Source organism: Kwoniella pini, chromosome 2 (genome assembly GCF_000512605.2).
Source record: "Kwoniella pini CBS 10737 chromosome 2, complete sequence".
Taxonomy (NCBI): domain Eukaryota; kingdom Fungi; phylum Basidiomycota; class Tremellomycetes; order Tremellales; family Cryptococcaceae; genus Kwoniella; species Kwoniella pini.
This window is the reverse complement of record NC_091717.1, coordinates 74,972-102,736: the sequence shown is the minus strand read 5'-3', so window position 1 is coordinate 102,736 and position 27,765 is coordinate 74,972. Positions and strand designations below refer to the sequence as shown.

At 38.0% G+C, this 27,765-nt stretch overlaps 10 protein-coding genes across 10 annotated transcripts; 6 read left to right on the top strand and 4 right to left on the bottom strand.

Moving 5' to 3' along the window:
- Positions 1–392: 392 nt before the first annotated feature.
- I206_101360 (NADPH-dependent diflavin oxidoreductase 1) lies at positions 393–2,757 on the top strand (the record flags this gene model as incomplete). Its single annotated transcript, XM_070202381.1, has 8 exons — positions 393–793; positions 866–1,249; positions 1,321–1,454; positions 1,568–1,743; positions 1,798–1,947; positions 2,006–2,114; positions 2,177–2,323; positions 2,399–2,757. The coding sequence occupies 8 exons, from the start codon at positions 393–395 to the stop codon at positions 2,755–2,757; spliced, it is 1,860 nt and encodes a 619-aa protein (XP_070058482.1).
- A 739-nt stretch (positions 2,758–3,496) lies between these two features.
- Positions 3,497–6,133, top strand: I206_101359 (uncharacterized protein; the record flags this gene model as incomplete). The annotated part of the gene is made up of 3 exons (XM_019158371.1): positions 3,497–4,493; positions 4,563–4,859; positions 4,926–6,133. The coding sequence occupies 3 exons, from the start codon at positions 3,497–3,499 to the stop codon at positions 6,131–6,133; spliced, it is 2,502 nt and encodes an 833-aa protein (XP_019008984.1).
- Positions 6,134–6,675: 542 nt separating this feature from the next.
- On the top strand, positions 6,676–9,283 carry I206_101358 (uncharacterized protein; the record flags this gene model as incomplete). Its single annotated transcript, XM_019158372.1, has 9 exons — positions 6,676–6,878; positions 6,986–7,144; positions 7,236–8,209; positions 8,291–8,334; positions 8,400–8,565; positions 8,641–8,738; positions 8,827–8,935; positions 9,014–9,143; positions 9,241–9,283. 9 exons carry the CDS (start codon positions 6,676–6,678, stop codon positions 9,281–9,283), a joined length of 1,926 nt encoding a protein of 641 aa, XP_019008985.1.
- A 389-nt stretch (positions 9,284–9,672) lies between these two features.
- Positions 9,673–11,685, bottom strand: I206_101357 (uncharacterized protein; the record flags this gene model as incomplete). The annotated part of the gene is made up of 4 exons (XM_019158373.1): positions 9,673–10,347; positions 10,422–11,211; positions 11,306–11,501; positions 11,556–11,685. The coding sequence occupies 4 exons, from the start codon at positions 11,683–11,685 to the stop codon at positions 9,673–9,675; spliced, it is 1,791 nt and encodes a 596-aa protein (XP_019008986.1).
- A 907-nt stretch (positions 11,686–12,592) lies between these two features.
- On the bottom strand, positions 12,593–13,854 carry I206_101356 (uncharacterized protein; the record flags this gene model as incomplete). Its single annotated transcript, XM_019158374.1, has 3 exons — positions 12,593–13,263; positions 13,343–13,660; positions 13,731–13,854. The coding sequence occupies 3 exons, from the start codon at positions 13,852–13,854 to the stop codon at positions 12,593–12,595; spliced, it is 1,113 nt and encodes a 370-aa protein (XP_019008987.1).
- A 594-nt stretch (positions 13,855–14,448) lies between these two features.
- Positions 14,449–18,128, top strand: I206_101355 (uncharacterized protein; the record flags this gene model as incomplete). The annotated part of the gene is made up of 8 exons (XM_070202380.1): positions 14,449–15,025; positions 15,100–16,085; positions 16,145–16,238; positions 16,326–16,795; positions 16,870–17,222; positions 17,286–17,620; positions 17,726–17,772; positions 17,859–18,128. 8 exons carry the CDS (start codon positions 14,449–14,451, stop codon positions 18,126–18,128), a joined length of 3,132 nt encoding a protein of 1,043 aa, XP_070058481.1.
- Positions 18,129–19,609: 1,481 nt separating this feature from the next.
- I206_101354 (uncharacterized protein) lies at positions 19,610–20,947 on the top strand (the record flags this gene model as incomplete). Its single annotated transcript, XM_019158377.1, has 1 exon — positions 19,610–20,947. The coding sequence occupies one exon, from the start codon at positions 19,610–19,612 to the stop codon at positions 20,945–20,947; it is 1,338 nt and encodes a 445-aa protein (XP_019008990.1).
- Positions 20,948–21,764: 817 nt separating this feature from the next.
- On the top strand, positions 21,765–22,600 carry I206_101353 (uncharacterized protein; the record flags this gene model as incomplete). Its single annotated transcript, XM_019158378.1, has 3 exons — positions 21,765–21,958; positions 22,040–22,109; positions 22,190–22,600. The coding sequence occupies 3 exons, from the start codon at positions 21,765–21,767 to the stop codon at positions 22,598–22,600; spliced, it is 675 nt and encodes a 224-aa protein (XP_019008991.1).
- Positions 22,601–23,064: 464 nt separating this feature from the next.
- Positions 23,065–25,700, bottom strand: I206_101352 (uncharacterized protein; the record flags this gene model as incomplete). The annotated part of the gene is made up of 6 exons (XM_070202379.1): positions 23,065–24,413; positions 24,546–24,617; positions 24,679–24,758; positions 24,841–25,069; positions 25,136–25,282; positions 25,364–25,700. 6 exons carry the CDS (start codon positions 25,698–25,700, stop codon positions 23,065–23,067), a joined length of 2,214 nt encoding a protein of 737 aa, XP_070058480.1.
- Positions 25,701–26,784: 1,084 nt separating this feature from the next.
- On the bottom strand, positions 26,785–27,100 carry I206_101351 (uncharacterized protein; the record flags this gene model as incomplete). Its single annotated transcript, XM_019158380.1, has 2 exons — positions 26,785–26,811; positions 26,894–27,100. 2 exons carry the CDS (start codon positions 27,098–27,100, stop codon positions 26,785–26,787), a joined length of 234 nt encoding a protein of 77 aa, XP_019008993.1.
- Positions 27,101–27,765: the final 665 nt, after the last annotated feature.

Below are 27,765 nucleotides of genomic sequence, written 5' to 3'. Positions count from 1 at the left end.
AGCGGTTTCTTCAAAGCTTTTACGAAGTAAAGATTCCAATCCAATCCAATCCATTCTCTGCTCTTTTCCAGTCAAATTGCAGCATACTTGATACTTTACATCTTCTCAACAGATCAGCTTCTCAATCAGCGTGAATTCTCACTCACTATCATCATGTATTGGGAACAAAGCTGAAAAGACCAGACTTTCCATGATTCTTCTTCCTTTTAAGTGCGATTATTGATTATTTTGATTCCGTTCCATTCAATTGGTGGAGGTCAATCATTTAATCTTTCACTTCCAAATATTGTTTCGCTTCATTGCTCTTCATTACACCAAATAGTTCTTAGCTATCGGACATATCCTCCTCACAGTAACACAAACTCGGGTGGACAGCGTGAAATCTGGACTTTATGATTCCCTTAATATTGTATGCGTCAGAGACAGGTAATGCTCAAGATGTAGCTGAAAGAGTCGCTCGATCATTTCGATCAAAAGGTAGAAAAGTAACTTGTCAATCAATGGATACATATCCTATTCAATCATTGATTCATGTTCCACTTTTAATCTTAATCACTTCCACTCATGGTAGAGGAGATCCTCCACCTACAATGATGAATTTATGGAAAGCTTTACTACGTGCAAATCTACCTAAAGATATATTAGAAGATGTTCATTTTACTTTATTTGGTTTAGGTGATAGTTCATATGAAAGATTTTGTTATGCAGGTAAAATTTTAGCTAGACGAATGGAAGATTTAGGTGGAAATAAATTGAGTGAATATGGTTGGGGTGATGAAAGATCTCCTAATGGGTATGTTTTTGTAATTTTGCCCAAACAACTCAATTCATATAGCTGACCCTATAATCTCATTGAAAATCAAAGTATCGAAGACGCTTTGTTACCTTGGTTGAAAGAAACACTTGATACTTTCTTGCCTTATTTACCACTATCATCGGATTTCAACATGCTTAGCTCGACGGATTTACCTCCACCAATATACTCTTTGACGCCTATAGCTAACTCTTCGAAAATAAAGAATGGACCGAATATACCCCTTGAGAAATTATCGATAATTGCTTCCTCTTCCAATGGGGATAGTCATACTGCGCCAACTAGAGTAGAGGATGTTATACGGCATGAAGATCACGGATGGTTCAAAGCGGATGATTGGGTATGGGTCACTCTGAAGAAGAACGAAATAGTCACAAAGGATGATTGGTGGCAAGATGTAAGGGAGATCGAGCTAGAATTCGAAGATGATGACACGTATGTACCTCGATACTTGCAGTTTTGGGCGATCTATACTGAACGATGATGTTGATATCTCTTGTGTTCAGCGAGCCATATCTACCTGGATCTATATGCTCCTTGCAGCCTCAATCAAGCGAAGACGAGGTATATACCTTTTTAGAATTGATGGATCTGGAATCGCAAGCCGATGTACCCATGTTTGTAAATTCTGTGATGGAAGGTGAGTCACCTCGCGGTCTTGGCCCAACTTTTACTTTTAACTCGTCCGCACTCGTTGCCCTTTTTTGCCTTTCATGCTCCCGGTTCAATAGTTGCTGAGTAAGCATTGTTCAGAACAAGCACTACCTCAACACCTGCCACCTTCCGATAAACCCACCACACTAAGATCTTTGTTGACAAACCACCTGGATATACGCTGTTCGCCCCGGAAAAGCTTTTTTGAGTGGTTGAGACGTCTATCCCTTGATGAGAGAGAGCAAGAGAGACTAGATGAGTTCATCGATGATCCTGTAAGCGATTCGAATTGTCGCGATAGACCGTCGAGACTGATTTTTTGACCTTAGGACGAGATACATACGTATGCGACCAGACCTTCCAGATCGATTGTAGAGACTTTAGCAGATTTCAGACAAACTAAAATACCTTTATCGCATATTCTGGAGATTTTGCCCCCTTTACGGCGAAGACAGTTCTCCATAGCCAGCTCCTATGAGGTATGACAATCGTTTTTAGTTGTTGATCCACTAGCCAGTCTAACGATACTATACTTAGGCACATCCTGGCAAAGTACAATTATTGGTAGCTTTAGTGGAGTATAAGACCAACTTGAAAATACCTAGGAGGGGATTATGCTCGCAATGGCTAGATAATTTGACTGTTGGTGAGTTAATTCTGCAATTCTACCAAATAGAAGGGGCATGGCTAACTTTATCGCATTCCCAGGCTCTCGCATACCTATACATATCTCTCCTCCAACGCTGTTCTTACCACCGTCCCCGAAAACGCCTGTAATACTCGTCGGACCCGGAACGGGAGTCGCTCCGATGCGAGCCTTCGTTGAAGCTAGAGTAGCTCAAGGGGCTATCAGAAGTGAGTATTTTTTGGGATTCGGTCGCCAACAGCTAGTAGTATTAGCATGTTTTGCTGAGTGTGGTTATGATTCAGACACTGCATTATACTTTGGTTGTCGGTCGAAATATGCAGATTTCTACTATTCGTCTGAATGGAAACAATACGGCGAGATGGGTATGAATATTCAGATTGCAGCAAGTAGAGATCAAGAAGAAAAAGTGTATGTTCAACAATTGATTAAGGAAAATAAAGAACAAATACAAGAATGGTTAATTGAAAAAGGTGGATATGTTTTCATATCTGGATCATCAAATGCTATGCCTCGAGAAGTTAGAGAAGCTTTGGCTTGGTGTATTAGTAAGAATGGAGCGGGTAATTTAACTGATGAAGAAAGTAAAGATTATATAGAGAAAATGTTTGAAGAAAAACGAGGTGGGGAAGAAAGTTGGTAATTAATCTGCTTTGAATATTTATGTCGTGTTGTAAGGTTGGTAGAATCTAGATTATAGATGGTCAAGAAGATTTGTTGTATGCATTGGATTGTACGATACATCACGTGTACATCTGGATCCAGACTGGAATATGAAGTTAAATCTATAAGCTCGGCAGTTTTGACCGGAGATGATGATGATGATACGAGCCATTGATCGTCTATTTATCAGCATATTACCATTTCCTCGTCCATAGTCACATGCAGCATAGGATGAATATGCATCGGGGATATGAAATAAGATGTGCTTTAGAGCACAAGATTTGCCCGCATCGAGGTATAAACTATACTCATAACTCTAAAGTTAACGTTAGTAGTCTTAATTGTTTGTCTCGTTTATGATATTACTCATACGCGACTGGTCGGTCATAATAATAGGTCATTCAACAACATTCAATCATTGTTACATTTATTGGATAGTTACCATTCAAACACTCTACACACCATATTGTATCTAAATCAATACTGATCATCTGTGCATATCCATCATTGTCCCAGTCTGGCCTGTCTTCGCTTTCGACTGTTTCACTATTCAACGCACACTCAATAATAGAGAGTAACGACGTCATCCAATAATCTCAAGACGATATCGAATCCAAATGCGCTTTTCAACTATCAATTTACCTTTAAACAAGTTGATATAGTAATTACAGAGAAAGAGAGAGATAGAGAAAGAGAGAAAGAGAGGATAATCATTAATTATGTCGACAAAACAATTACCTAAGGGTGAACAACCTTTACCTTTAAAACATTTATTAAAGAATTTTACATCAGATTATCCATTACGTGCACCTTCACCAATTCCACCTTCTTCAAGAGTTGATCCAAATTTAAAACAAAAATTACCACCTTCTTCTTCTTCTTTAAATATTTTTTTATGGACAATTCCAACATGGTGGTTATTTTTAAGATTTTTGATAACAAAAGGGTTAACAATTTATTTTAATTTATTAAATCATTTTTTATTTGGTCCAAAAAGAAAATCATGGGGATATAGAATGACTTTTATAACTTCTTTTATGAGAAATATTTCAGATCATTCTTCTTTAGCTGATATAATTTTAATTAGAAAATTAATTTCTTTACATTTTTTACTTCCTTTACCTTCTAATGCAATTGTAACTCCAATTACATTTAAAGTACCTTCTTATTCTTCTTCTTCTTCTTCTTTTTCCAAAAATTTTAAAAGAAAAAAAGAAAATTCAATAAATCCTTCAACTTCAACAACTTCAAAATCAATTGGTTTATTAGAATATTTAGATTTAAAAGAAAATGGTCAAAGAGAATTATCAGGTGAATGGGTAGTTTGTACAGATGTTTGGAAAAGATTAAAATCAGAAAGAAGATTAAGAAATAGAATTAAATTAAAAAAATCTTCAACTTCATCTAAATCAAAACATTCTGGATTAATAAATTCATTAACACCTACTTTAGAAGAAAAATTATCATCAAAATCGACAAATGGTTCTTACAATTCACCAACAAAATATGACCTTCGACCTTCTCCTTCTCCTCAAAGAACAAATAGAAGCAATTCAACTCATAGTACCACAACGCCAACGACAGATTCAGAATCAGATAAAACGGGAGAAAGGGTGATATATTATGTTCATGGTGGTGCTTACTACGTTGGAAATGCTGCTACGCATAGACTTGTAACTATCGGCGTCAGTCAAAGTTGTAATGCTAGGGTTTTTGGTAAGTAGTCCTGAAATTGTTACTTCATCATATTGTCAATTTCTAATGCTAAGACTCCTCATTCCTTAGCTATTACCTACCGCTTAGCACCCGAGCACGTATTCCCTCTTCCTCTTCACGATGTTCTCCATGGCTATCTCCGTTTGTTGGCGCCTCCATTATCGATACCTCCAGAGAATATCATAATAGCAGGAGATTCAGCTGGAGGAGGTTTATCTCTGGCGCTTTGCATGTATCTGCGTGATGAGGGGTATAAGTTGCCTGCGGGATTGGTCTTGATGAGTCCCTGGGTAGATTTGACGATGAGTTGTGGAAGCTGGGATGAGAATGCAGCTACGGATGTCGTGCCCAGACCTGAAGCTGATGGTAAGTGAATATGTGCGTCTGAAGAGTTGTGTAAGTCCTACTCGCTGATCATTACATTTGCCTTAGACCATCTGAATCCGGTCGGCTGTTATCTAGGACCCGAAGGCATATCACGATATCTTACTCACCCTTACGCTTCACCTTTATTCGGTGATCTATCAGGTTTACCACCAATGCTCATTCAATCAGGTGACTCAGAAGTGCTTCGAGACGAAATTACACTGCTAGCGCACAAAGCAACTCTGGCAGGGGTTCATGTAACCCATGAATTGTATGAAGATATGGTTCATGTGTTCCAAATGTTCTCATTTCTTCCAGCTGCTACTGCAGCGATAAATAACGTTGGAAAATGGGTTTGTCAAACTTTACCTGCTATAGAGGAAGAAGAGGTAATGGGTAAATTGAACAAAGAAGTTGAAGAAGAAATGGAAACTTCTCCAAGAGTTGTATCTGGAGATGGAGAAGAATTGAATGTTACGAATCAATCAAATCAAACTCAAATTATTCCAGATGAAATTGACGCTGTTCAAGATTATAGAGCTAGTAGACTTAGAACACCTAAAGCGAGTGCTTTATCATTGGATATTGGTGAAATTCAAGCTCAACCTGAAATACTCAATCAAGATACAACTGTTGATCTTGATTCGTTATCATATGATCCACATATGAGCGAAATCAATTCTACAATTGCAGGATCCAGCTCAAGATCAAGATCAAGATCAATCACACCAACACCTAAATCTCGACGAACTGCAGCTCTTGATTCTAGCTTAGATTTAAGTGGTGTTCCTTCTTTCTCACAATCGAATAACTCATTTAATGCTCCCTACACTTTACCTAGATTACGTCGATCATATACAAATGTTCCTTTTTCTCATCATACAATCTTACCTTTATCTCCTACACCTACATCAACTTCTTCATCAAATTACTTTAGTCATAATGATAATGTAGATAATGGAACAACAACAGGAAGAAGAAGAAGAAGAACAACATATTCATTACATGTTTCACCTGCACAATCTACTGGAATTAGAACACCTTCTAATCCTACTTCACCTACACCTTCAATTAGAAAAAGATTAAGAGGTATGAGTATTTCTAATTCAAATAATGGAACTCCAAGTACAAGAGCAAGAAGTAAAAGTCATTCAGATATATTTCAACTTGTTGAAGGTTATGTAGAATGTGGTGCAGCTAATACAACTACTATTATTGATCCGGAAGGAGAAGTTAAAAGTATGGGAGTTTTAGGAGAAAATGAAGATGATTAAAAGATATACTGTATACCTTTCGAATTGTTTTTTTCAGACTCAGATGATGAAGAGTACAAAGATCATGTATCTATTCTAATGTATAAGTAGTAGTAGTAGTAGTAATATATATGTATATAAATACGGTGTAATCTTAAAGTGACCGGTCAAATCCGATGATGTTATGGTGATTATCCTGAATAACAATTGAATTCAAAGAAAGACGCCATTCGATTTGAGAATCATTCATCCCCGGTATCTATAGCGGACACAAGGTTCAGTCTTTATCTATCTCATTCTCCCTCTTTCTCTATATAGATGGTGTTCACTCTCTAGCATTGAAAAATAGACTGATCGGTGGGAGATAAACGTATCACTGGAAGATCAGTTGATTCTCCTTTATCAAGTATTCGTAGAGCAAAAAGCCAAAATCTACTTATCACAAATACAATCTTGTTACAAATAATCTTTGTAATTACCTACTTTGATTAATTCGAACAACTTCATCTTTGTCACGTTCACAATCACATTTCTCTCAATCTTGATTTTATATTCCGAAAGTCATGGCAGATCCTGTTCGACCTCCTAATAGAGTCCGTATATCATCACGAACGAGATTATTCAATGATCCAAATCAACAAGATCAAAAGATGTCCTTCAAATCAATTAATTTGGGAACCTTTAACCCTTTCTCACAAGAATGGGATCATACACAACGTAAGAGATTAGGAGTATTTATAATGTGTGTATTAGTAGGATTAGCTAGGTAAGTTGATTTTCATTTCATCTTGAATCTACTTGATACCGTCTTCTTGCAATCTAGTACTTGAAGAGTAGAAGCGCTAATCTTGTAAATCACTTCGCCTTTCATAGTGGAAGTAATTACGTTTACTCAGCTTATGCACCTCAATTAGCTACAAAACTTGTAGTTTCATCTACTATTGGGAATTTAATTGGATTAGCTGGTAATTTAGGGGTTTATTTAACTGGACCATTATGGGGTAAAATAGTTGATTCAAGGGGTCAAAGAATGTAAGTTATTAAAATTCCAAAAATATTAATAAATAAATAAATGTGCACTGTCTTTTTAGAAAATCTTACTGAATTATCTCATCCCTTGTAGACCTCTATTCGTTGGTGGTTTATGCTGTTTAATAGGTTATTCAACAGTTCACGCTTTTTACATTGGTAAAATTCAACTTCGGTCTAATTTAGATTCTGAACCAAATCAAATTAAATTATTCATTTTAGAATTTGCAATGTTTTTAACTGGTTGTGGAGGTTCAAGTGGATTAACTTCAGCTGTAAATGCAACTGCAAAATCATTTTCAAACGTTACAAGAGCAAGTGCAAGTGGAACTGTTCTTGCTGGATTTGGTTTATCTGCTTTTCTATTTTCAAGTTTAGGTAATTTTTTTTATAATTCTGATGCAGGTGGTTTACTTTTTTTATTATCAATTGGAACTAGTATACCTATGTTATTAGGTTCAATTTTTATTAAACCTATACCTCCTATTGAAGAATCTATCAATATTTATCAACCATTAAATAATCAACAAGAAGAAGAACAAGAAGATGAACATGAAGAAACAAATGGAATTCCAAAAGTTATTATAAATCAATCACAATCTGAAGAATTTGAATATAATAATTATTCAGATGAAGAAAGTCAAGTAAGATCAAGAACAAGTTCATTAGAATTAACTAGATCTAAATCACCAATTTCAAGAGGTAGACATACACAAATTCATCAAAATCATCATCATGCACATTTTAATGATAATTTACCACCTCCAATTAATCAATCTAAATCTAAACCTAATCATTTAAGATCAACATCTTTGGCTTCTCTTCCACCAACTGCAATATCATATTCACCTTTAGATTTGATGAAATCTATTGATTTTTGGATATTATTTATTTGTCTTGCTTTACTTTGTGGAACAGGTTTAATGTATATCAATAATGCTGGAACAGTTACTTTAGCATTAGGAAGAGAAAATCAAAGAATATATGATAAAGCTAAAATAGGTGGATATCAAGCTAAACAAGTTGGATTAGTTAGTATTTGGAATTGTGGAGGAAGGATAATAGGCGGTAAGTTTAATTCGCCTTCCTTTTGATAATAAACCCACACCACGATGTATTGGATTGATACTAATTGAGCTGTACGAAAAGGTGTCGTATCGGATTTCGGTAAAAACAAATTTGGTATAAGAAGAGTAAGTAATCAATGAATACTTTTTAGATCGCAAAGAACCTCATTCTAACCTCATGCGATTTTTAGGTCTGGTTTCTACCTGTAGTAGCAGTACTATTTATCATATCTCAAATCTCCGCATTGGAGACTACACACGTACAATCATTATGGATGGTTTCTACTTTACTTGGATTAGCTTATGGTAGTCTATTTAACGTTTTACCTATGTTAATACTTGAATGGTTCGGAATGAGTAAGTTGATTATTCTGATTGTATAATTTCTATAGGAGTTTGACTGATTTTCGGATCTATGTTAATACTAAACAGGACACTTTTCTCAAAATTGGGGATGGGTAGCTGTAGCTCCTGTTTTAGGTGGTAATGCTTTTAATCTACTTTTCGGAAAAGTATACGATTCTCATACTGTAAGCTCGGTTCTTAATTCAAAATACCCCTCTCTCCGTCTCAGGGATTTTCTTATTATGCTAATTTAATATTTTTATATAACGGCAGATTGGCAAAATTGGTACTTCTGATGAATTGTTTGAAGGAATAACAGAAGTAGTTCGAAAAGTTTTAAAGAGGGACGGAGGAGCTATACCTGATGATGGTAAACATGATTGTAAGTGAAAATATTTAAATAATTATGATGATTTCTAGGATGATAGAATTGATAGAATCTGGGGGAATTTTTGAATAGGTTTAGTAGGTGAAGAATGTTATGGAATAGCATTTAAAATATCAACAATTGGAAATTTAATAGCTTTGGCTTTAAGTATATGGGTAGGAATAAGAAGAGAAAAGATTAGTAAAGAAAGAAAGAAATTAATGTAAGTTTTTTGAGGATTTTCTTTTCCTTTCTCATATTTTACTTGATAATAAATCTTTTGTTAATTATTGTTTTTTATTTCGTATTTTTTTTTTTAGTTTGGCAAGTAGAGGTGAAATTGTTTCAGATGAAGAAGTATAATTATCTCAATATTCATTGATTAGGATAAAATCTTATGAATTTAGAATGAAATTATGTTTACAGTACAGTAGAATTATCATAGAGGAAAATTGTCATATGCATCAGGTAAATTTAATTATAATTGTCTCCTTGGAATGTTATCCAAACTTTGAAGAAGCAGAAAGATCAACCTGTAGAGCACTTCACGTTATGGAGAACGCCTTCATATGTTTACATTATGATTTACAACATGTACAATCAAAATACATCATTCATGATTTTTTCCTCTCTCCATTGATAGTCACCCTATATCTGATGTTTGATGAATTCCTAATCATCGGCTTTGTTGTCCATCTGCTCTGGGTCACTGTGAAGTCTCCTAATGCAAGTAAAAACGATATCGAGATTATTTAATCCATCAACCTATTTAAATCCATCATATTTTTACCTTCTCCAATACCATTTCCTCTTTCTTCTTGCTGTGATTGAATAGAATAAGATTCAATACCATCAAGATTTAATCCAAGTGCTTGAATCCTTTCTTGTTCTTTTGGACTAATTAACGGTGATTGCGTATTACGAGGTGTCATTCTAATATCTTCATTATTATTATTATTATTATTAAAACTATGATTGTTATTGGTATAATCGAATTTATCAATATCATTAAAATTTATAAATTCATTTGTCGTTTGAAATGGATTAATATTAAATGTAGGTGGTGAAGGAGGTTGAGATTTTTTTAACCAATCTTCATTTTCTTCTTCTAATTTTAATAAATCACCATCATTTAAAAATTTAATTCTAATATCAGTTAATTCATCATATTCTCCAACTTCTTCTCTATCACCTTGTCCTTCTGAAATTATTATTGATGATCCTAATCCTCTAAAAGAAGCTCTTCTCCAAATTCCCCACCAAATAGTTTCACCTTCTTCACCTAATAATCCAACAACAAGTAAAGATGAATTTGTTCTAGATAAATTTTGAACAATTCTTAATTGAACAGAAGTAGTAAATGTATATGATCCAACTTGAAGTAAACGAAGATATGGTAAAGTAGAAAGTGGTTCAAGAAGTTTTGTCTTTTTTAAAAAAAAAACCCATAATATGAATTATAATTAGTTTAAAGAATTAACTCAATAAATAATAAACTCACAAAATCTTTAAAACTTGTAGCTTTAACTTCTGTTGATTTTTTTAAAGGTCTATCAATAAATAATTCTTTAATTCCACTATATGCATTAACTAAATGATTTAAAAAATCACTTTCCCAATTTTTAATAGGTCCACAAAGCATTAAACTAACTAATTGATTTTTTTCACCAATTGGTGGTTTTCTTAAAGATAATTCTTTTAAAGGTGATAAAACATCACTTGGTGTCATTTCATCTAAATCTGCATCAAGTACTAAAAAAGAAAGATTATGTGAATGTCTAATTAAATGTAAAATTGAAACAAATGTTGAAGATTGACTAAATTGTCTAAAATTTAAAGGTGGTGTTGCACGTTGTCTCCATCCAAATGATTTTAATCTATGTGTTAAAGGTATCCAAGTATTTATTATAGATTGTTGTTGTTGTTGTTTATTTCCTCCTCCTCCTAATCCTGATATTGTTGATAAAGTTGAAGGTGAATTTGAAAGTAATGTAGGTGGTATATCATGTAAAGAAGGATGAGGAATTAAAGAAGCGAATAATAATGCTAATGTTGAATCATCTGATGCATCTGCAAAAAACGATAAATGATTTAAAGAAGGTAATGAATTAAATAATGAAGTTAAAAGAGATGATTCTGCCCAACATGTTCTAGGTTTTGAAAGTGAATTTTCGTTCAAATTAGATGAATTATTATTGGAAATGGGTTGTTGTGATTCAATAGGAGATAATCTTGTACGTGTTGATGCTTCCGGATCCGAATCGAACATAGACAAATCAATTATGATACTCCTATGATATCACGAATGTAAATTAGCAAGAAGGTCCCCAAGCACAGCACATAATGAGGTTTGATTTTGGTGTAAGAAGAAGGAATTAGACCCACTTGACATATCTCGCCCATCCATCTCTATTTTGTATAACCTCTTCTGCCCATGGTACGCCAGATACTCTCACACATTGGAACAATATCCTTCTAACTTCTTTACGTATCTTTCTACATACCATCCCGAGAGAAATAAGTGATGCAAGATCATCTTGACGTTCTTGATGCATGTCAACCGTTGAAAAAATACCCCATGCTATAGTACAATCACTTCTTAGCAAGAGTCGCTGGTTGAATATAGAGCACTCACTCAATCGATCTTGTTGTGTTAATTCCAATGGATCATAGATTTTCAAAGCTATTAACCTGATAACTTCTCTCGGTAAATCGGTAATGGTTAATTTTGAGGAGGAACTAAAATGCCCACGCTCGAACAACATTTTCTGGTACGTATAAGTGAAGTTTTATATAATATGCAGGTATTGAGTGTGCAACAGGAATAGGTTTGCCGTAAATTACCGGTTTGTTGATTATGATGAACTTGTAAGATGGTTAGGATGAAGACAAAGATAAAAGGGTAAATATACAATAATATGCTTGGCTTCGTGTTTTGATCAAATCGCTATGACGAATATTGAAATCTACTTAGAATAGAATCATTCGTGTTTTTTTTGACATGATTCTCGAAAGGAATGTTGTTATGATTATTATCATCTAATTACTTTGTCACACCTGGTTTCATCTCATTTTAACACTCACATGATGATAATTATGTCTACAACAGCTGATATCATCAATATATTCATTACATATAAAATACATACTGTACATTATTAACAGTTTTACCGCAATTACCGAATATGACGGTTTCATCAATTAGATAAGGAACAAATATTAATATATTCATTAACACGTGGTAATAATAAGCGAAAATCAGATCTATTATAAAAATATTATTCATTTGAATATTCTGATTGGTTCATGACAACTATCATTACGTTGATAGTATAAAACCCCGTTACGGAATAAGGGGATGAGAGTCGGTACTTCCGATGCGGAGATTTTGTGATCTTGTTTGGCCAGATCACGAAAATCCTGTTATAACTTCTCAATAGCAACACAAAACATGAACGGAATGAGGAGGACAAAGAAAACAGACTTGTGATGCATACACATATGATTAGAAAGAAAGATCGGGAATACCACAGTATCAAATAGGGAAGGAAGAGGAAGGAATAAAAGATCACATGAAGTCAAAATGTGTGAAATAAAATAATCAAAAGCAATACCGAAAATATGAACAGAATATTAATCCCTTGTAAAAGCTTCAACATTGTCAACTTGACTTCAGGCTTCAGTCACAGCTGGATCATCCGGAGCATCCTCTCTAGTGTGAATGTCGCTACCACCGATATTGGCTGGTCCCGAGGAAAGGATAGAACCTACTTCTTCGGGTGGACCAGCCGTAGCAGCAGTATCAGTAAGCCACTGCGAAACATCCAGACCTGATTGTGCATCAGACATCTGATAAACGTTTGAGGTGCTGGTTGTAGCTCTTCGAGATTTTCGGGGAGCAGTTTTCTCCAAATCCTTACACGAATCCAACAAATCAAGGAGCCTTCTCCTGGATTCCAGTGTGATTGGGCTATTTGTAATTGACTTAGATGATTCCGCACCAACTTCTTCATATTTGAAATCCAAAAATCCCCAATCGTTAGTCTGTAGGTGATCATTAGTCTTGTTGTTTTCGGCTATGAGGAATCTGTTTGAACTTTCCATTATGTCCAAGATCTCATTGTAAATGTCATCGAAGTGTTTTTTTCTACTTGACCTGACTTTACCTTTTAATTGACAACCAACCGTTCCCCTGAGTGTTGCTGAATATTCGTAAGCGTAGGACACGCTGCCTCTAGACCTCTTTTTGGCCTCTGACATGCCAGCGGGGACTTGATCACTAATTTGACTTGCAGCATCACGTTGAAGAGAGTATTCCGGGTTGTATGGATGGTAACGGTGCACTGAGTATCAAGGTCAGCTCTACTACCATCTGGGCATTCGCAGAATGCCTAGATTAGTCTAACTTGAGAAGCGACTCACTTCGACTACCTCCCCAGGGTCTTCTGGGTATCACGAATGTGCCTCCTGTGACGGTGGAGCTCACGTTGAACTGGCTCTCGTTACCCAATTGTTGGTCTTTTAACCCGTAGGGCATAGGATCAGGACGGAGATCAGGGATCTCATTAGGATCATCAAGACAGTAATCAGGTGTAAGATTGTTAGCCGATCCATCGACAAGATTACTGTTCCAAGAGCCTTGAGCCATACGCTGATTTGAGGGGACATCGTCGGACAACATTGCCCAAGCAGCGGCACCGTCAGCCACACCCTGCTCATAGGGATGACCGTTTTGAACTTCTGAAATTAAATCGAAACCGAATATCATTTCCATCAAAAATTGAGTCATTCATATTAACAAAGTACTCACCGACGGGCTCCTGGGTGTACCCCATAAGAGGAGGAGAAAGTTGAGGCGAGAATTCTCTCTCTATCTCTTCTACCCCTTCTTCCTCTTCTGCTGAAATCTCTTCCTCATTCTTCGCTTCCGGCATTTGTATCACTCGAAACTAAATTATTTCAGGCGTTCAAGAAAAAGTCCGGATGGAATGTGGATAAGGAAAAAGAAAACTATGGAGGAAGTATTGAGGCCTATATATATTACTATTTTGCCCCTAATAGGAGGCAGACGAACATTCGCAGTTAAGCTGTCTTTCAATTTATGAAAGGTGAGCCACAATAGTCTGGTTCTTTACTTGAAAGGACGGGTTTACACTGGTTATACGTCAGTGTGGCTTTCATCCTGTGAGGTCCAAGTAGTATTCGCCTTCTCGTTGTTGCTTGGAGAGTGAATTTCTAAAATGACTCCCCTCTCATGCAGGATTTTACCTATCTGATTTGCCACTGCCCATTATATTAATATACAGCAGCTTGGGGTATTTGCCACTTGGTCAATAGAAATCCACGCGTCATCTGATAATTTAATGTTTTCAATTCAATTCCGAAAATCAAAGTCAAGTCGCGTCAACCGTATATTATATTAAACATTTCAAATCATCTTCATATCATTCTCCACATCTAACATCATCATGCCTAATATCACCTGAGCTCTCTTTTGCAAGAACCTATGATCAAAGAACCGTACAAAAATGGCTCTATCCAAGCGGAAAAGGCCTTCCATCTCACCACACGAAGCTGTACAGCTTGACTATACTCATTTGATTCCCGGTACAATCCTCCCTCCTACCTTTATTCAAGGCCCTATTCGTATTGTTTGGGGTAAAGGAGACGTACAAAAATCAAAATCACCTTCTCCTGCCATTTCAAATTCATCCGTATCATCAAATAACGAACTCATTCCTAAAATAGGTTTTACTCTGGCTCAGAAATATCAAATATCAAAGGGGTATCAACCAAACGATTATGTTTTACCGACAGAAAAGGAAACTACAGAGACATACGAAATTACAATTCGCCTATTTCATTCCCAGCTCAACCCTACTTATAAAGATTTGGGAAGTGTAAATTCAGTGAAAGCATTGATAGATGAAGCGTATTTATGGTTAAAGAGTATGAGTAAGGGTATCTGGATGGAAACTACCGGTTTAGAAGTGATCAGTAAAAGTAGGGTAGAGGGAAAATCCATTTGGGCGGTCGTGCTTCAAGGTGTAGGTGAAAGGGAGCTCAAAACTGATGATAAGAAGCAAAGTAGGATCTTGATGCCTGGTTTGTTCATCTCTCGACTGATCAGGTCTGATTTATTCTACTCTCGCATATACTGATTTACCCGTTTCTCCTAGATTTCCCAAAACCTTCACAACCGCCCGACTGGTTCTCCAGCTCTGCACCTATCGTATCATCTCCACCTCGACCACCATCACAACTACCGACGCCCACTACAACACCCGGTCCCCCTAATACGTCCAGAAAAGGTGAATCGAAATTGAGACCTATAACATCATTTCATCCGCCTGACCTTACTCGCCATCCATCTAAATCGTCCACTAAGTCCAGCTCATCTCATCTTGCCCGTTCAAACAAGAGATCATCACTTAGCTTAGAGCCAGGCAAAGAGGAGGATGTTAAGAGAACAAAGTCTAACGAGGCGAATGGACATTCAGTAAAGTTACCCAATCTTCCCAGCACGCCCATTGTAGGGGCCGTTGCTTCCAAGGATATAGAAGCGGTCAAGGAGAAAAGTCCAAGGACCGTGGTGCAGCTCGGACCGCCGGGAACGCAAGCGTCTGTCCGTGAAGCTACTGCTCCTAGTAGTAATACCGTAAATAAAAAACTAGAAGAACACGTTACACCGCACGACGAATCCCCAAATCCAGTCGAAACTCCCGTCAGCACCGAGTCCGTTCCCCAAGAACCAATCTTGAGCGAAGTCAACGTAGCTCAAATATCAAATACCGCACATGATGCGCTTGGAATCCCGGTAGCACAAGCGCAAGCTCCTATAACTCCCATGACGACTCATACTGTAGAAGTCCAAGATACCCTGTTCAAACAGATGACCCCCATCCGACGACGTTCTCATGTAGGCTCAAAATCTGATGCCGCGAGTAGCCCATGTCTACCATGTCGAGAACAGTCCGTACCTACAATATCGCAGTCCAGCCCAGTCTTCTCCACCCAAGCTGAACACTCACAACTTGCTATCGCTCGCCAAAGAGCTGAGAAAGACAGACGAGCACAACTGCAATCTGCTCAAGCGGAGAGCTCCAGGACGGCCCAACTTGGAGCGAGGAATCTAAATAGATTGGAGGAACCGCTTCGCATAAGCGTGAGTATAGGGGCAGGGAAGCTTGCACATGGAAATCCGCTAACGCATTCCAATCCCAGGGATTGGAATATACCCCTCTGAAACGACTAGAATCACAGCGAATAGCGAATATCGTTGGAGTGGTAGTCAAGTTGACTCATGTATCGAAACCTAGTGCGTCTTTAGACGATTTTTGACTCCTTGATATACCTTTATATGTCCGCAACAGTGTTGCTGACGTCGCAATGTGGGGACTTGTAGAGGATTACATGATGTCCGTGGTAATTTGCGATCCAAGCCGGTTCGCGAACGGTGATCCAGCGTACAATGAAGAATTGGTAGTCTCTGTCTTTAGACCTAAGGAGATCGAATTACCACTTGACCTTGCACCTGGGGATGTTATTCTATTCAGGGGAGTCAGGATCACTATCTACAACAACAAAACAAAAGCTCAAGCGTTTTCCCAATCGAATAATACTTGGGTCATCCTCAAAAACGAGCGAGATATCAAGCTCCCTAATGGTCAGAATGAACTCAATCCACCCCTTAATAAAGCGGAGGTGGATAGGATGGTGCAGCTTTATCATTGGTACAAAGCTGAAAATGGTGGAATTGTGCAAAATTCGGATCTAGATAATTCCTTTTCCAGAATTTCATCTTTCAGCGTACCTAAAGAGGAAAGGCTACTGGGTGATGTTGGGCCTAATGAATTCTTTCATGCGATCTTCAAGGTGAGCTTGTCGTCTCGAAAACGATCCAACTCGACTTGTCCTAATCCATGTTAGTGCTCATCTTTATGTTTTAGATCATGCATGTCGTCCGGAATCAACGTAAACCAGAATTGGAATTATATGTGACGGATGGAACGATTTCACAAAATTATCAGCCGCGAAATTTCCATAATATCGAAATCGCTGATCTACCCCAAGCCGCCATATACACTTTGGCAATTCATGATACTCCGCCTCTGCACGAAATACCGAATTTTGATGTTGGCAATGTACTGAAGCTGAGTAATGTCAGAAGCAAGCTGTACAAGGGCGAGCTCGAATTGAGCTGGTCTGAATTGCCCACTTCCGAACAAGCTAGGCAAGGCTGGAGTAGAAGAAGACTTGCACCCATCAGACAGGAAGACGAGAAGGCAAAGCTTATTGAAAGGTGTGTAGGATCCATTCTGAGTACAAGATGTAAGGAAGGTATTTACACTCTGCTTCGCATCAGACGATTGAGGGCTCTTAAACGAGGTGAAGTATATGATGAACCGGGTCAACCTCGACCAGCAACCCCCAAAAATGATCACCAATCGAAAGATCCGTTCCAGAATTCAACGGCATATTTCGAGCTTGATTCAACCCGACTTACAAATCGAAATCAAGCGACTCAGCTCGCGAAACATTTCAAAACCATACATACAGATTTGACAGAGCATCCTGTATCGACAATTCAAGATATCATCGCCAGCTCGACTGTACCCAACAAATATCGTGTCACAGCAAAAGTCAAATCAGTCCATCCGAGGAATTTGGAGAAGAACGATACCCTTATACAGAGCTTCTGTAAGCATTGCAAAAGCACTTTCAAAAGTGCATGGTGCGGGAGCTGCAATGATTCTGAGGGCATGAATGCCGAATACAAGTACAGATTTGTGTGTATACTGGAAGATCAAAAAGGGGATGAATTGGCTTGTTTAGTAGGAGATGACGAAGCAGTGAGTATACAAGGTCCACAGCGCTGCGGGTCGTCGGCAAAGTCTAAGCTATATCGATTAACGTATCCAAATGGCTTAATTCATAGGCCGAATTCCTCCCACCTTTACCCCCATACTCCACATCGACGAACCCAAATGATCTCCGTAAATCCGATAGAAGGCGTACCGAACTTTCGGGTGAAGTATATAATATTTTACAAGGAGCCAAGATGAATGGGGTACGAACAAAACCATACATCGATATGTCACTGGAAGTTTACCATATTGTCAGACCGTTCAATACCGAACAAAATGGAGAAGAAGAAAAATTTATCGTAGCTAGGATGTTCGGTATGACATCTGCGTCTATCGCTTGATGGGGTCGGTTAATGATATGGGGTAAGACTAACACCGTCGAAAAGCCATTCTTCTTTAAGCGCTGATTTGTAGATAGAGATCAAAGTTGTAAAATAGTCACATTCTTTTAGTTGTATATCTGTTTCACATCAGACTCGTTTGTGGGGTTAATCCCCATCCAAACCTTCAGCATGACGTGCGGAACGGGGTCGAACGCTTTGGTACCTGCTCATATGTATTTATGCCTTGATCTCTACGCGCTATCGAACAGTTCTATGCGGAGTGGGGGTGGGGTAGAAAGACTGGCAGATCGTACTGTGTTCCCCGCGGCGTAATCAAGATTTCCAACAAGTGGAGATACGAAAGAAAGTTGGGAAGTTCCAATAACCGGTACTGGTCTCGTAAAGATCTATATTATCGTTCATTTTGTTAATCCGATAGAATTCAATCAAATTTTAGGATTTGACAGTGATGGTGGACAGAAGCAATGAGATTATACAGGCGATGCAACTCGAGATGTAGCTATCTGATACAAGGTAAGGTATATATATATATATATATATACATGAGAAATGCGTCCCAAGGGTGACTCTGAGCCACTAGATCTTGGCTTCCGAATATGTTGAAAAGTGATCGGATGGTGTTCCCGAAATTTACAGTCAACCCCGCTTTTATTACGTTATTCTATATATCTGTTAGTTCATTACCGGTAAATCACTTTTATGCTTGACCGGTTATCTCATCCGTCGCCTAATGCCAAAAAAGTGAAAGAATTACAATAATTTATAATCCTATTATATTCAAGTTTAATTTCTATTAGGGTTTAAATTGTAATAATCCGGTAAATAGCGCGATATTTGTTGTCGATCATTTTTGAGAAATTGGGGAATTGGGGATATCGGTTATTACAATTTGAGATCTTTAAAACATTACTACTAGTAAAAGTATCATTTCGGGTACAATATCAGATAGTAGTTATGCAATATCACATCAGATAGAGGAATACTTTCAGAATATATTGGTCGATAAGGAGAAACAAGATGATTATAGGAGATTAATGCATATCTTTCCTTCATTTACAACTTATCTGAACAAAACAGAAATCCAAATTCACATTGATTGACCCATTTAACCTAAAATAGGAATTCTATCCTTGCCTTTGCTCTCCTTAGATTCGTAAATCAACTCTTGGTCTTATACCGTAATTAGATCATTGAAAGAGCTTAACCCAAGACCTTTTAAGTGGTGAGTATAATCACATATGCGAACTCTTTATTCATCAAGGTAATACCAGGAGACGCCTCAAGCTGATCTCCCCAACTCGTACTTTTGAAATTAAATTAGGTCATACCACATCTAAACAAATACCGCTTTTCATCATCCTTTCATTTCAGAAACTTCATTCACCTCTACTCGTCGCTTGGACACCAAAAACTATCTTGAGATAACCGTTTCATCAATTGTAGAACCACTATAAGTGGGAGAAACGGATTCAATCAAAATGCCCTCTTCATCACCATTACCTCGACCGAAATCGTCACCTTCTTTACCTGCTCCAAATTCTCGACCTCAACCTCAATTTAGAGCCAAAAAGGAACATCTCCCTCTTACTCCCCTTTCACCTGCTGCAGCTGCCAATCTGTCAATGCAATTCCCGTCACCGCATCCTTTAATGGTCGCCCTTGCGGGTTGGCCTGAAACCATTTATGTTTCTAATAACCGAAGGCATTCTCTTGATACATCAAACTCTCATATGGGTTTCGAATCTTTATCTTCTGGTCAAGTATACGATGGTGTACCTGCTCCAGCTTTACACTCTCACAAAAAGATGAAATCTAGACCAACTACTCCACCAAAACTCGAATCAACCATTACATCAAAATCACCAGAAATAACCGATTCACCTTTCTCATCATCATCATCATCAAGCATTCCTACATCTACATTCGATGATGATAAAGATACATTAACTGATAAAACACCTTTATCAATTCGAAATAAATTAAAAGCTCGAGCAGCAGGTAAAACAAAGGCTAATCCTGTACCAAATATTGTACCTAAACCAATTTCAGCACCTAATTTATCTATTTTCGCACCTGTTTGTCCACATTTAACAGATCCTTCATTAGGTCCTTGTCCATTTAAATCACATCCTCATGACGTTAGAAATATGTTTCCTCCTACATCACATTTATCTTCCGAATCAAATGGTACAAATCCTTCTTCCTCTTCAAGATTATCTCCACCTACAATTAATACTTCTTTATCACCAATTTTAAAATCTTCTTCTTTATCACCTACTTCTGAATCGGGATACGTAAATAATCCACTTTCTTCACCAGAATATGAAAAACAATTAAATTTTGAAGAAAAAGTTGGTTTAGGTGAAAGAAAAAATCCTGAAGGTTTAACAAATTATTTCCCTGTTCCAGGTATAGGTGCACCTAAACCTCGTACTTTATCTAAATCATCAATAAATGCAAAACCTTCAAGTTCAAATTCTTCAGTAACAGAATTGAATACTAATGGAAAAAGAAAAGAATCTCCTATTGATGATACGTCTCCATCATCAACAACAACAACAACAACAGAAATGTTACATAAAGGTAGATCTTTACCTTCTGTACCTATACCTTCATGGAATACTTCACCTAAAAGTAGTAACACTTCACCTAGAAGTACTAGCACTTCACCTAAAAGTAGTAGCACTTTTAAAGGAAAAGGTAAACAATCTGAATCAGATTTGATGGATATTGATATAAATGAAGAAGATTATTTGAATTCTTCTCCAATATTAGATGAAGGTCAAAATGGGGTAATGCTAAAAGTCGAAATGTAATTCAGTCTAATAAGACATTTTCTGTTTTCCCATTATAAATATTTCATTGTAGTATCATTTGTAAAAATTTACCATCAAACATACAATCATCGCTTCTTTTGAATCATAAATCACATTACATCACACATCATACTTGATTTCCCTTTTTAACGACCACATATTGTAATTTTAAAAATTGTATATGCAGAATGGATATTCAAAAAGTAAATGTATATACGTGTTGTTTATCCAAAAAAAAAGAAATGTTCCCCAACTCTGAACATGAATTGAGATAACCTTTAACGCCCTGAGTTAGTTCACACATGACCTCGCATCAATTGACGCCTACACCACGACATGGACTAGAACAAACTATTCGTTCAACCTGTCTGTTTTACTCAATAGAATGTTCTTCACTAGCAGTTGTGTGACGTATTAGGAGTAGATATTCACCTTACAATGTCAAAATACAGCACTAATCATTCGTGGGGTAAACGACTTTACCTTCAAAGTCCTCTTTTTGTATCCTTTGAATAGGTGTTTGACACGAACGCTGAATGCTATCTTCACTTTATTCCCTTTTTGGTAATACATCATTGCATCACCTCTCATCATGTCAAGCTTCGATGTAAGTTGAAGACATGGTTGACTTGTTCATTGATGACGAAATGGATTCGTACAATGACCTCTAAAAGTTCCTAAAAAGACTTATTATATCATTATATCCAAATTGATATAAAAGTGGGAAACATCGAAACCAATCCTACGCTTTATCACTCTGAACAATTGAACTTTACAGTACTAAATTCCCATAGTATATATAAAAGCGTACAGTATAATGCCAAAAGCTTTACCTAGATTGACGCCACCTCCAGAAGGAGGAGAATCACGAGATCCAATTTCAATTGCTCTTGAACAACATTTACATGATGTTAGACAATGGACAGAATGGGTAACTAATGGTGATCCTAGAGGAATAGGTACAATGGATTATGGAATTTATAGAACATTTGAAGTTTGGGTACAAAGAAAGTAAGTGATCTAACTAATTTAAGCGTCAAACCACAAACAGTCAATTTACTGAAGCTTATACATTTCAATCGCCTTTATCAGAGAATCATTAGATGTTATTGATTCAATCTTACAAAATAGAATGTCAATTGGATATCCATATTCACAAAAGGTAAAAAACAACCAAAATAACTCTTTTTTAATCTGAAATTTCTAAATTAACTTGAATGTTTTTCATTTTTTTTCAAATAGGCAATAATTTTAGCTCAAATATTACCTTCAGAAAGATTAATACCATATATAAAATTACTTGAACCTTTATTACCTCCTACAACAATTAAAAAAGAAGAAGAAGAAGAAGAAGAAGAATTAAAAAATAATAAATTCTTAAAAAATTTTAATCCTTTAATTTCAAATTTAGCTAAAAATTTATATGATAAAGCAAAATTAGAAGAATTAAATTTAGAAAATTTAAAAAAAGAAAAAGAAGAAAAATTAAAACAAGAAGAAGAAATTAAAAAATGGGAATTATGGTGTAATTTATATGGTAGAACTTGTAAATCAAATTGGTTATCAAAATCTCAATTTGAAAATCCACAATGGACTTATTGGAATTGGAAAGAAATTTCAAAAGAAGATTGGTGGAAAGGTAGAAATGATTAAAAAAAAGTATTCCCAATGTGTGCGAGTTGCTGACAAAAAGGGAAAAATGGAGTGATATGCGATATGATAATTAAGTCTAAGATATTGTCACTGTATATGTATTGAATACTGTCAAAACTCGATGGGGAGTCAAAGCGAGTTGCAAATCTGTACACTGAACGCGATAATGTAAAATACGGTACCATGAAACTATATGCATATTCATAATGTAACGACCACGATACGTGCAAATTTCTAGATGGAGCCTTGTCTTGTTTCTACTGTTCTACATTTCAACATCTCATCCCTTTACTTCCGATATGATACATTGCTTCACCTAATATTGCTGTGAGCGAACTTGTGCGCGGTGATTATTATTGATCTTCATATGAATATCTTTTTATAAATATGAGATAAGTACTGGGAGTCATCACAACAAGTAAGATCGTTTGGCGTCATCAAAATCCACAAGTTCAAGTAAACATCTAATCAACGATATTATGTAGACTCATCCTACCGGTCCTGGCACTAACGGGAGTATTATCTCCAGTGGGACTAGCATTTTTTGAACCTCTTGCACTTCCTGATCTTTGACTTAACGTGTCATCCCTTTCTCTTTCACGATCAGTGACAATTGGTGGTAGACCAGCTGAAGTAGGTCTTGATGAACTTTCCCTTTTGCCCGCTGAACCTTGTTGCATTGGTATTGAATGTCTGGAACTTCTGGATGCTGAGGTGGGTGGTGTGGAAGTAGCAAGACTGAGTGGTGGAAGTGTCATACCTGGTGAGGGTAAATTCCTTTCTCTTTCTCTATTAGATGAAGATACTGGTCTTTGGTTATGCATTAAACCAGGTGATAAAGTTGGAGAAGGATGTACAGAGTGAGCATTATAACCTGGTCCAGAGGGTGATACTCTTGATCTAGGAGAAAGCGGTCTTGGTCCTTCTCTTGTTCTTGGTCGTTGACCTTGAGTTTGTAATTGAAGTTGAGGTGGTCCTCTTGACGAAGAATATCTTTCCCTTTCTCTCTCTCGTTCTCTCTCAATTTCCCTATCACGAGCATAAGCGAACTCTACTTCTCTTTGTCTTTCACGATGCCTTTCCCTTTCTCTGTCTTCGATGTAGATATCTTTTGCATCTTGTGGCCAGGGTACACTATTTCTTGGATTCCTCTCTCTTTCCCTCTCTTGATCACTATAAGGTGAATCCGGATATGGTGGACCTCGTTGGTGATAAGCACTAGGAGGTACTTGATGGTGATACCCTGAGTGCTGATGATACTGTTGATGATGGTGGAAATTTGGATGTTCAGGCGGACCATAACCTGGTGGAGGTAATGATTGATGGGGTCTAGTGTGACTAGGTCCAGCTGAGCCAGGAGCAGGATGAGTAGCAGGTCTACCCGAATTTGACTCGTAATATTGAGGTGCATACGACCCATGAGGAGGAGGATAATGAGGAGTAAGGGCTTGATGACCTCTGTAAGGGTCATATGCTGATGGCGGAGGAGGTGGAGGCATATGGTGACCAGGGGGTGGATAATTTGGATGATATCCTGAATTAGGGTGGCCGTTGGACATCTGTGCTGAGTATTGTTGACGATGATCTCCTAGAGGAGGTTCAGCGTGAGAATGGGATGAGGTTGGTCTATAATACCTTCCACCGCCAGCTTCCTCATTGGGGTATCCCAAAGAAGCACCTCTTGATCGTTTAGCCTGATGATGATGTTGAGGTGGGGGATGTTGTCGCCTTTGATCATGATGCACATTATCGAATTCTTCCTCAGACTCAGCAGCATCGCTCTTACGCTTCGTCTTTGTCGCACGACCTGCAGCTGGACAAGGTAACAGAGATAATTTCAGCGATTTATGTTTCGACTTTGCGGACGATAAGGAAATCTTGGAAAGGTTCAAAAGCCGAGCCTGATCTGAAATTTGTTTGTGGATTGAATTCGAAGTCGACTCACGTTGACGAGGATCTTTTCGAACTCTGATCTTCAAGCCTTGTTCAGCGAATGACTTTGACAAATCTGTTGCTTCTACAGCATGAGGTCAGCAAAGGTTGCAAGAATGATCCAGATCGAGCAAAGCATTACTCACTAGACATGCCAGGGAATTTCTTGGCAGAGTATACGGAGAAGGTCGATGTGAACATGGTCGTACAATAGTATACTTCTTGACTGATCGTCGAGTAATTTGGGTTGCTCATCAGCTCGATGTTATGTATGTACAAAAGCAGAAAAGCAGATCAAATACACTCACTCAACGATCTCGAACAAAGTCAACTTGAGCTTGTATCTACCTTCTTTTCTAACACCTAAGTCTGGAAAGACGAAAAATGCAGCGTCGGTGTTATCTAGATCTTTCAGATGGTATAGCGATGATACCGGTGTACCCGTCAAAAACCTAGTTTTACCATCATCGATGACATGCAATTCATCTTCATTTTCGTCGCCTCCAACAAGACAAGCGAATAGGAAATAGTATGGGTCTACAGATTTCAAGGTTAGGCCGACTCAAATCCTCAAAAAAACCAGTAGAAGGATGAATGACTCACTCTGCATAAAGGTCATACCGTTCGGACCTGGGCTAGGACGCCTTAGCGACGTTCTTGATCTAGGATCTGTGGGAGTTATATCTTCACCGTTTTCGTCGATAACCTTCAATTGTATTATCGGAGTTGGGTCAATCGGTCTCCTGTCGGCTGCTCAAGGAGGCAAACAAATGTCAAAATCAGTTCAAGAATAAATTACAGCAAATTGATCTTAAGCTGAACCCAATTTACATTTCTCTCCTACACCGCACATCCTAGCTTGAACTGGCTGTTGTCTCATTTTCATCTCATATTTTCTGAGCACACAATCGTGATCGGTAGCAAATTGATCACCGCGATGAGAACGGGGAGACATTGGAGTATCGGATGGCGTCGGTAATTGCGGCATGGGAGGATTCATATGTGCGGGCGTTGACGATCCAGCCGAGGAATTTGGGGTATCAGATAGAGCGAACCGATGAGGGGATGATCGAGGTTGTATGGACCCGGGAGCGTCATGAGGAGGTACGTAGATGAGTCGATAGCCGGGTGGTGGCGTTGGAAGGCAGAAGGGAACGGTAGAACACATCTTGTTAGCATTGACGTTCTTCTGACAATTTGAGAGAGGTAAGAAAACAAAAGGTGGCAGGAGGAGAAAATCCAATCAATGATCATGAATAAGAACAAAATTCAAGTGATCATTCTAGTCGTTCAACGACAATAAAGACGAAGCACATGTAACAAAGGGACAACATAACATTCGACCGAAGATATTGTTCTCCAAGGAGAGGGAAGGAATCATATCCGATGACCCCTCAACCAACAATAAAAAGCGAACTTGTCGGCTGGAAAGGGGTGTCATGGTTGAAAGGTGATATTTAACATCAAATGGACATTGTTGACCTTGATGATATAAGGTGTGTGAAGCAGCGAACAATGAAGATGTTCTGTGTGTCGTTGATTGTGTGTTCGTGTGACTGTGTGTTATCGGCGTATCTCTTGAAACTTCACCCTGGATATGTGGAGAAGTGCGACCACTTGGGGTGCGGTACACCGTTGAAAGGCGTATTCGCATGTATCGTTCACCGAGTTACATGTGTGTATTGATATACGATTATTGATTCATCGGACTGAAGGAGGCAGGCAGAATAGTCAGTTGAAAGGTATCCGTGTATCCCCCTGTGCCATTGCCGCCATGATCACACATATCAAGACACAAACCACGGACTTACACAATCAATTTGGTCCGGTCTATCACAGAGTCTAGCATTCCTATCATCGTACCGACCCAGCTGAAAAGCTTGGGGGCAATGTATCGCCTTAATTGACTTTGAAGCAATATAGAAGAAGGAGGCAGCAAAGGTTTGAACCGTATTGTCGTGCGCGAGGTGGTATCTTTCCTTGGTCGCTAGCGAAATGTGGTTACCTTCTTGGTCAGGGCGGGATTGGATCTGTCGAATGGAGCTGCTTGTTGTCCACCCCTGTGGAGTTTCGGTTGTCCACGCTTCATACTGGGGAAAAATCTTGAGGAAATGCGGAGGAAGGAGAATAATTGCAAAGAAAGATAACCGAAAAAGGGGTTGCAAGAAACGAAGAAAGTGGAAACCAGGCAGAACGAGAAAAGGATATTGCAGGTTGAAGAGCAAGATAGTGGAATTGCGAGTGAAGAGGACTTACATATTTTTTCTACCTTGTCGTCTCTGTAGACACAAAGTCAGCATTGTCGATCTTTTCATTCTCTCCCAACGACGCAGCAGCAATGATGAGGGTGACCAAACTCACTTGAGTTACAGGTACATATTCGTAAGCGTAATCTATACCTTCTACCCAACCTTTATCTTTTCCATTTCCACTACCATTCGGTGTACTACCACTACTGCTCTTCTTTTCGACCTGTCCCGCAGGTGCTGCAGGTCTACTGGATCCTTCCCGCTGACTACCCTCTCGGGAAGACGGCTGTATATCATCCATTGGTGGTACCACCGGCATGAGGGATTGAGAAAAGGCGATATAGATGGAATGATGTATATAAAGTGTTTCCTATGCAACGCTGGGCACCGATCCACCGATATGATCCGTCCTTAGGTATAATGCCTAGACTAATTGTCGTGTATCGCTGTTTGTGTTTGATAGATTTGCAAGAAGGGTAAAGTCAGTGGCGGTATATATGAGATTGTTTCGAGTAATTAATGTGATGGTGATATTGTTGATACTGTTGATACTGTTGATGATGCAGCGAAGGTCGCTGAAAGTTTTCATCGATTCCAAAGCAGTGTTTCGGAGTTTATCGACTGATTGATGTCATATGAGTAAACGGGAAGAGAGCTGGAGTATATTTTGCACTGAATCACCTGTATCCCGTTATTCCAGATCTTATGCTTAGTATGTTATTATCTAAGAGCTGTAATGACAGAAATCGTGTCAGTTCAAACTTTTTGATCTAAGCGTTTAAACGACCTGAAACAGAACCAGTATCCTGGGTTGGGGCGAGCGGATCATATTATGACGGAATCATACACAACAAGGGTAAATCATCATCATCAAGATCTCCTGATTCTTCGTTCTTCTCATGGATAGTAACACGAGGTAACAGCAGAAAGAGGTCAAGGAGAGACCCATCCATCAAATATTGATGCTGGTCCGAAAAGACCAAA